Here is a 9,620-nt window from a genome sequence, read left to right as displayed (position 1 = left end):
ACCAGACCAGCGCCCCATAAGAGATTATGGGTCGGACTATAGCTGTGTACATCCAGTGCACAATTCTTGGTTTCAAACCCCATCTGTTGCCCAACATTCTCTTGGCCGCATAGAGAGCCACTGTGGCCTTCCTAGCACGCTCCTCAATGTTTGGTTTCCAGTTAAGTTTGGGATCCAAAATAATTCCAAGGTATTTCACCTTCATTGAGGGATCCAGTTCCGTTCCTCGGAACCTTGGTTTATTAAAATTTGGTAATTTTGTTTTATTCGTGAAAAGCATAAGGTCAGTTTTCTCCGCGTTTACGCTAAGAGAACAGCTTATGGCCCAGGAATCTACTATCTTTAAAGTCCTTTATTTAAGTCCATAGTTTCACTTATGACCGAAGGAAACTGACCCGATACCAGTATCGCTACATCATCGGCGTAAGCCGCCGCTTTGATTCTCTGAGAATCTAGCTTTACCAGTAGTTTGTTTAAGACCATGAGCCCTAGTAACGGTGATAGCACTTCTCCCTGTGGGGTGCCTCTCACTGCATATACGGCCCTGCTTTGGTACCCCAGTTCGGCATGTATTACTCTGCTCCTTAGCAGAGACACTATCCAAGCCCGGACACAGTGATCAATCCTTGTTTCCATAAGTGCCTCATGGATGGAATCTACACTGACATTATTAAAGGCCCCATCGATGTCTATAAAGGACGCCATTGTAAATTGTTTATAGTAGAGCGAACTCTCAATTGTACGTACCACTTCATGTAGGGCAGTCTCCGTTGACTTCCCTTTCAAGTACGCATGTTGAGAGCATGATAAATTGGACGTCTTGTCCCTAACATACAGATCCAACAGCCTCTCAAACGTCTTGAGCACGAAGGACATTAGGCTTATTGGTCGGAAATCTTTAGCATTGTCATGACCCCGTTTTCCCGCTTTAGGAATAAAAATTACCTTAATCTTCCTCCAGGTTAACGGAACGTGGTTCAGTATTAGGTACCCTCTAACAATTGTTTCTAGGACTGGAATGACCATCTCAGAAGCTTTCTGAAGCATGACTGGTAGTATTCCGTCCATACCCGGTGATTTATAGGGTGAGAAGCTGAAGATAGCAAATTTTATCTTTTCCCTCTCTAGTAGCTCCTCTAAGAGGTCTTCGGAGAGGGTTGGTATATGGTCTGGGGCATCGGTTTCCACTACATCGATTTTGCACCCTGGAAAATGTGTATTCAGAAGGATATCCAGCGACTCCCCAGCCGACTCGGTCCATGAACCATCTGACCTTTTTATATATGTTGGCTGTGAGTGCCCTTTGGCAAGGATTTTGCTTAATCTCGCAGATTCCTTGGTATCCTCGATGGATTCGCAGAATTCCCTCCAGGACGCCTCCTTGGCGTCCCGTATCGCTTTTTTGTATTTCTTTAGGTTCTCTCTGTATAGGTCCCATACCTTAATCCTGTAGCATTCGTTGAAGGATTTTCTTACTTGCTTCCGTAGCGCTGTAAGGTTCTCATTCCACCAAGGTGTGCGCGCTTTCTTGCCATACCTCAGCGGACAAGCCTTCGTAAGGGCCTTTCCGAAGGCCTTATTCAGGCTGTCCGCTTTGGCGTCCAGCTCGCCTCTTGTAGGAATGTCTTCAACTGGTAGTTTCTTCAATTCTTTTCCAATAACCTTTTGAAATAAGTCCCAATCTGTTTTACGAGGGTTTCTAAAGGGAGTAGGCGTATCCGCCGCAATATTTAGCTCAAAGAGTATTCGACGGTGGTCCGAGAGGGTCTCTTCGTCGGATACTCTCCATTTATTGACCTTTAGGCTCCCCTCGGTCAGCAGAGTTAGGTCTAGGACCTCTTCCCAACCGCAAAAATCAGAGGTACTAGGAAATATGAAGGTGGGAGTACTACCTCTATTACAAATCCTAAACGTAGAATCAATAATAAATTGAAATAGCGACTCACCTCTTTCGTTGGTTTCCGAGCTGCCCCATAATGTATGCCGTGAATTGGCATCGCAGCCGAGTAACACTGGACTAGCTCCTGCTAGCCTTTGTAAAGTGACGACTTCCTGTGGCGGACACGGCCTGTCGTGCGCCATGTATACGGATGATATAAGACAGCTTTGTTTATTCATCAACTCCAAGTTGACGACTGTAGTATCCGGTGAGCTGAAATTGGAACATAAGAAAGCTTTAATATGTTTTTTAACCAATACACACGCGCGGGGTTTACCTGATATACTAGTGTAGAAGAGGTTATAGCGGGCGTCGGTGAGTCCCTTAACCTCTAGGTCCCTTACCCAAGGTTCCTGTATCAACGAGATGTCGATGTCTTCCTCCCTTAGGAAGACCAGGAGCTTGTCCGAGGCAGCCTTAGAGTGCCTAAGATTTGCCTGGACCACCTTCATCGACTTTCTCGGCATTGTTAACTGGCCCTGTGCCTGCCAGCACCTGGTTGGCATCTTCAGCGACCTCTTCGTCCGCGGTAACCTTGAGGTTCATATCGCCCAACATCTGGTTGGCATCCTCGATATCAGCCTCTGGAATCGGCTCATTGGAGCGGAATATTTTTAGTTTCGCTGTTCTCACCCCGAAGAGCAGCTTGTTGTCCATTTTTTGCAATGGCCCAATACTTTCTTCGTTAAGCCTCAGAAGGTACGAAGAACTCTGCGCGCCCTCTAGAGGCTTTTCTGCACGAATGACTACCCAGTCACTCATGGGTATTTCTGGATTCTGCCGTTGCAGGAAGCGGATCAACTTGTCGCTATCCATAGCCATCTTCGGCAGCCAAATGCGGGCCCTGGGTTTCCTAGGTACCTCCTCGGCAGGGATTAGTTTGAACTTCAAACCCTCCCAGGCGTTGCCGAGCTCGGCTACGCACTTGCCGAGGAATTCCCTAGAGAACTCATCTCTACATTTGAAAATCCGGCAACCCCTCAGGGACTCACTGGAGTCAAATCCTGGAATAGGGTTGTCCGGATTTTCAAACAGGTAGTCGCCCACCCGTTCAGAGAGTTTTGACTCGATCTCGACCCACCTCTCCTGAACGGGCTTACCGCTGCCTGTGGCTTCGTCGACAAGCGCGACCTGAAGGTGATCCCTGGCCACCTCACAGTACCGTCGTTTCGCCAACGTTTCTTCTTGCTGGGGCGTGCTTTTTGTGTCCGCCCTTTTTCCAGCTGGTTCTGTTGTAGACTCCTCCTTAGGTCTACTTCGTTTGACTGCCACAGGCTTCTTGGTTGGTTTTGAAGTAAGGTACCTCCTGTACTCCTCCACCACTTCATTGCACCTGCGACTGTCTTCTTCATCCTTGGGGTGTACAGTACCGGCCGCTGCATTCTTGGCAATCTTGTCAAGAATGAAGACAGCCCTGTTGTACCTCGACCTGAGCGCCACCCCCGAGGACTTGGTTTTCCTCCTTTCTTGCTTTGGAGTGCTCCCTGGAGCACTCAACGCTGCCTTTGAGGAAGATGGGGTATTGTCGGGATCGCTAGGCTTAGCGCTCACCGGTATTGTTGTCGAAGAGCGTGCAGAGTCCTGACTGGAAGCGAGGAGCACGTCCTCCTCTGCGCTCAGGATGTCTTCCGAGACATCTCTCCTCTCTTCGAATTTTGTGTTTGTGTTTTGTTTTTTGTTTTTATTATTGTTTTTGTTGACACCTGGTTAGTGGACTGTATATTTGGTTTGCCTTCATTGGGGGCTGAAGGTTTTGTTGGCTTGAGGGTCAAATTTGGAATTCGGGGGCCTGCTGAGTTGGTAGAGAGGAACACTAAGGCTTTCTCCATTTCAGCTTTGCATTTATAATATTGAGTCGAGCAGTTTGCAAAGGTTGGGGTTACTGAACTACGTACTAATGTAAAACAGCGTGAATGGGAAAGTTGTTGAAATGAGGTCACCACGCTTTCCCAGTTTTGGTCCAAGAGTTGCAGTTTTACTTTTAACAGCGACACTGAGAGGTTCGCTGTTGAGGTGGAAGACCATCTTTGGCACAGTAAATCGAATTTGTGGCTTTCGGAATTAAAATCATGATGGGATGCATTTGTTGCGGGCGTGCAATGAGAAAATTCGGAAATTACTTCTATTTTTATTTAATATTTTATATGGGCTTGCGAAATTATACTATAAAATGAAATTTGATTTGTTTACTAAATTTTTTTCTTTGAATTAATTTGCGTGGATGTAATTTTGTTTATGTAAGTTTAGTTATTTGTTACCACTGTGAGGTATTCCCATAGTTTGACTAACTTAAGCCACTGTATTATCTTCGCGCATTCGAGTGCAGTACTTATGTGTGTATGGGTCTATGTGCATGCACCGTACATGAGTTACTTGGTAGAATGAGTGCAGCAAAGGGGAATAGGGAAGAGCAAAATATAAACGTACATATGTACCTCGTTTATACGAAGGTTTGAATGAAACCACATCAACTGAATGCGATTTCCAGTATAGTGTTTATACCATGCATTTCAAAGCGGATTATGTGGCAACGCTACTGAAATGGATTGAAGTCAGCTGTTAACTTGTCAGCTGTTAACAAAAGTACTATTAATAAAATGGAAAATACAAAAGTGGAATTCTTTTTCTTAAATCTTCTGGAATATTTAAAAAAAAAGAAGAAATAATTTATACTGCTCACTTTTATCGTCTCATGAAGAGCTTTTAATAAATATTGCCAGACAAAGGAGAACGACAATAAGAAAAATGTGCACCATGCAACGCGAAGTTCCATTGAACTTTTTTACGGTAAACGCCCCAAGATTCCGATAAATACACAGGCGCCCACGCGCCGTTGAAAGCTACTGGTGGACCCTAAAACAGCCAGGTAACGAACATCTTTACTTTAAGTCCTTCCGAATGCGGTCCGCATCGTTCCTTGTTTTGTGCGAAAAACTAAGGCCGCATCTTCAATCATCTGAAATAACTGTAACAGCTCCTTTGCCAACAGAAGTGCAGGTTGCAATTTGTTTATACAAATTAGCTTCTTGCTCTGAATATAGAGTTGTTGGAGACGTATTTGGGGTTCACAAGAGTACAGTCCACAAGTATTTTCATATTATCGTAGAAGCCATACTACGGCTGCAACTCGATTTTATAAAATTTCCACAATTGGACGAAGCGGTAATGATAGCAAGAGGATTCCAAAAAATATGTAAAATTCCAAATATAATCGGAGCGATTGACGGTATGTTGTATGTTTAATTATTATAAATATGCAAATATAACTATATATAACATACTATAGAAAATTTTTCAACACAAGTCAAGCAAATAGTTGCGAAAAAGCAATGGTTAATAATAGAAACCCCCAACTTTTACATCGTAGGTACACATATTCCAGTTTTACCACCCATTGAAGGCTATTTAGACTACGTAAACAGAGAGGGTTGGCCATCTATTGTGATGCAAGCTGTTGTGGATCATAAATACATGTAAGGTTAACGGTTTTAACAAAGGATTCAAATAACTTTCCGCTTTTCCAGGTTCCGGGATATTAGTGTCAAACTTCCTGGAAGTGCACCTGACGCGACTGTCCGGTCTTTTCAGAAACTCCGCACAACTAATTCCTCAATACTCCACCACAATTGAAGGCATAGAAATTCCGCTCATGTTAGTTGGAGACCCCGCATATTCACTACTACCATGGCTTATAAAACCTTTTACTGGAAATTTAAGCCCTGAGGAGGAATCTTTTAATTGTAATTTCAGTTCAGGACGCATTGTTGTAGGGAACGCTTTTGGAAGGCTTAAGGGTAGATGGAGGTGCTTATTGAAACGCATTGTTGTTGATCCCAATTTTGTACCTTCGGTTGTGTTGGCTTGTGCAATTTTGCACAACTTCGCTGAACAACAAAAATAAATTTTCTTGGATGCCTGGGCTCATAATGTTGAAAATGATGTCGAATTTCAGCAGCCGCGTGATCAATATTCATTCGAAATAATTTCTGAGGGCAATATTGACCCAAAATGTGTGCGAAACAATTTTAAGAACTATTTAGCAAGAACATATCCCTTGAGAAAACCACATATTTAATACAGAACTCTAGACATTTTTTTAGTCGTTAAAAACTTTACGATGTACGACAATACGACACTTACGACACCTTGTGAACCACCTAATTGTTTTCGTTATAGATTGAACTATGAATACTCTCATACAAAAACGAAAAGGATTTACCAAAAGAAAAACGTTGTTTGTATTGTTAAAATCACTGTACACGGACACATACATATGCACATGTACATGTCTTATATTTTTGTAATACAAACGGATTGACAATGAACTGAAATAAACGAATTTAAACAAGCTCCAATGCTTGAATAATATAGTAAAAGAAATAAAAAGATACCAAGTTCATAGCTTTCTAATGGTCTGATTGTGCATACTTCGCACAACTTCGCATAAACTTCAAACTGTAATTTCGTATGTACTTTGAATGTGTTGCATTACCCAGAAATTAGCAGAACTTTTAAAAACTTAGCGGTCTGTTGAGTTTAAATTGTGCTGAGCATTTTCTAAAGTTACATTTTTATTGCACTGGCACAAATGGTTGTGCGAAGTTATGCGGAGTATGCATAATCAGACCTTAAGAAACGGGTAATTATTCCACATCACGATTGTTGTTTTTAGGTTTAAAGGGGCTGAAGAAAAACGTTGAGGGTTGTGATGGGTTTGTGCTCTGCGATGGTTGACAGTAAACTGGCATAATAGGCTGCGGTGCTTTCATTGCCTCTAAAAAGGCGCTCAACATTTTGTTGGTTTCTTCACGATCTTTTTCCATGATTTTTTGGGTCTCTTCGCGGTTCTTTTTGAGAATCTCCTCTTGCTTATACAAAAACGTCTCATCTTGGGTCTTCATATAATCCAATAAGTCTTCCAAGACATTTGGTGCTACATTCACACCACCTTGCATTTGTGGTTGCGTGTCTTCATCAGATAAAAATTCTGCCAACGAAGTGTCTAAGCCAGTTGATGTCACTGCCGGACGATGTCCGAGAATTTCGTCCAACAAAGTGAAATGTTCACTCGTTTGACGCTTAGCACCACTTTTATTATTATTTCGTTTAACTTTGTAGTAGTCCAATTTTAATGCTTGGAATTTGGTTCGAATTTGCGTTGCACTTGTTTGAATGCCTTTTGCTGCCATTTCTGTGGCCACATCCTCAAAAATGCTTTTGTTTCGTTTTGCTTTACTATCCATAAGTTTGAGAATGTGGTTTTCTCTTATGATAGACAACATTTGCTGCACTTCCCTGTCACTCCAAATATCCCTTTTTGATAATAGACATCGGAAATGTTTTTTATTAATTAAACTTCTTTCGACTTTGTCATAATTTTTTGAGTTGCAAATTAACTTAAAGGCTGCCAGTCAGTGTTCGGACCCCTCAAGCTCGATTCAGTAGTACATATGTATGTAATTCGAAAAATTAGAGCAAAACAAAATTTCCGTAGTAGAGTTGGATTTTTAATTTACGAATCAAACATTGTCAGTTTAACATGAACAATAATGAAAAAATAAAAGGAAAAATCTTTGAGAAACCTTTCATGGAAACTTTATCTGAGTTGTGTAAAATCACTTAGATGTATGAATATTATGTTACATATTTAGGTAAATATTCATAGGTATATATCTACCTAATTATTTAACATAAAATTCATACATCTAAGTGATTTCACACAACTCAGATAAAGTTTCCATGAGAGGTTTCTCCAAGCTTTTTCCTTATTAAGGTGAATGCCCCTCGTGAGTTGTTTCATGATTGTTCATGTAAAGCTCGTAAGCTTCCTTAATTTTGTATGGAAAATAGTTTCTTTACGAGATTTACGCGGTTACGATGAACTTACGCGTTCAATGGATAAACATATTATATTATATATTATTAAATAGAATTATAAAAAGATTATTAAATAGTGGGTTAACGTCAGTTAAAAGCGGGAGCAGGTATTCAGACAAGCAGAATAGAGGAGTAAATTTTAATAACGTTAAAAACCGGAGTGGATCTACTCCAAACGCAGGGAAGTCCGAATACTGCTACCAGCTGTTTCTAAATAGTGAAGTTCACAAAGTAGTGTTGCCAGGAGCCTGACAATAAGCGCTATTTTTTTCAAAAGTTATCTTCGATTCGTCATTCAAGCTTTAATGTATAAAAATGAAATGACATTACAAAAAAAATCAACAACACTGAGGGAAATAATACATAATGCATAATGCATAGTAAAAATGAATACTTTATATTTGATTATCGTTTAAAAATGTTCGTATTTAAAAATAATATTTTCATACAAAACTGTATTACGCACGTATTTGACTGTTCACATCTGAGTATGTATATATAAGTGTACATACACATCCGCAGCATGCACAGCGGTGACAACACACACATAAATACATAGTACACGCCCTGAAGGAAAGATTGATCCAATTGCTCGAAAAATATAGTTGTTGGTATAGTAGTTTTGTATCTAGACCAAAGATAGTCCAAAAATTTAAAGCAATGTAATGTAAAACAGGTGAATTGTACTAAAAGTGGTCCGAATATAATGCATAAGGTATGAGTTTTGATCTAGAATTGGTTAAAATGTCATGCAGTAGCGGACAACGGGTACAATTAACGATTTACTGATATATAGGCACTTTCCCAGCAAAAATCGTTGGACCATGTAGTCTATTTGTGGTAAATTGGAGTACTTACAAAAGTGTTCCTCTGTCATGCTGTAGCGGATCAACTGGTGTCTCTGCGCTAGCTTATTGTTTGTTATCCGATCACTGCTCGTGTTTTAACGAAACGTGATTGAAGTTGAACATTTGAAAGCACATTTGCATGTCTGGCTGTAGCTGAACGTGTAGAGATGCTCGCTGTTAGTTCTTAGCTCCCAGCATGTTCGGGTTCGAATGCCGTCAGAAGCAACATATAATTTTTAATTTTTGTCTTGGTTTTTATTAATTTCGAAAAAGTATTTGAGAAGTGAAGAACTAAAGCGTGTACAAACGAAAAAATATAGCAACAATGCTATTGTTAATATGTTGGAGTAGTTTTGTGCTACTCTGATGTAATGCGGGAATGGAGTATATGGTCCTGCCCTAGGACATCGCAATGTTAATTGGACCATATTTTTTATATGAATTGTGGTTAATTTTGGAGTACTCCTTGGTCCTTAGGAAGTACTCTTTACACGCATGCATGGAGTAGTCGCGATTTTTGCAGGGTAGTCACCGAGTTTTCATGTGCGGCGTTGGCATGCAGAGAGAGTATCCGCTTAGAAAATCTGAGAGCCCCGGTTCGAATCGCAGCTGGCACAAGTTTTATTTTATTTTTTGTATCTAAAATTGGTTACAATGTACTGCAGAAGCGGGCAAGTGGTCGGAGCCTAGGACATTCAATGTTAAATGTAAATAGAGTTTTACATGTGCTTGTACCAAACTTTGGACTACTTACAATCACCTGCAGTCTAGTTTGTGGTGTGCTCTAAGTCTATTTCAATATCCTACAGGGTGTTTATCCGTACAAATCGCGTGCTGTGGGGTTGATGGAAATTCAACATTTGAAAGCACATTTATATGTATGGCTGTAGCTGAGTGCGCAAAGATGCTTGCCAGAATTTGTTGATATCCAGAGAGGGTCAGGCTTCGAATTCCAC

At 40.8% G+C, this 9,620-nt stretch overlaps 1 protein-coding gene across 1 annotated transcript; it reads right to left on the bottom strand.

The window, feature by feature from the left end:
- Nucleotides 1-2,323: 2,323 nt before the first annotated feature.
- On the bottom strand, nt 2,324-3,583 carry LOC108364687 (uncharacterized). The gene is made up of 2 exons (XM_017618472.1): nt 3,102-3,583; nt 2,324-3,045 (listed from the first exon to the last, which is right to left on the bottom strand). The coding sequence occupies exons 1-2, from the start codon at nt 3,319-3,321 to the stop codon at nt 2,366-2,368; spliced, it is 900 nt and encodes a 299-aa protein (XP_017473961.1). The 5' UTR covers nt 3,322-3,583; the 3' UTR covers nt 2,324-2,365.
- Between the last annotated feature and the right edge of the window lie 6,037 nt (nt 3,584-9,620).

Source organism: Rhagoletis zephyria, unplaced genomic scaffold (assembly GCF_001687245.7).
Source record: "Rhagoletis zephyria isolate East Lansing unplaced genomic scaffold, Rhagoletis_zephyria_1.1 Rzeph_scaffold_01634, whole genome shotgun sequence".
NCBI lineage: Eukaryota > Metazoa > Arthropoda > Insecta > Diptera > Tephritidae > Rhagoletis > Rhagoletis zephyria.
The sequence above is the reverse complement of the archived record's forward strand: the minus strand, read 5'-3'. Positions and strand labels throughout refer to the sequence as shown.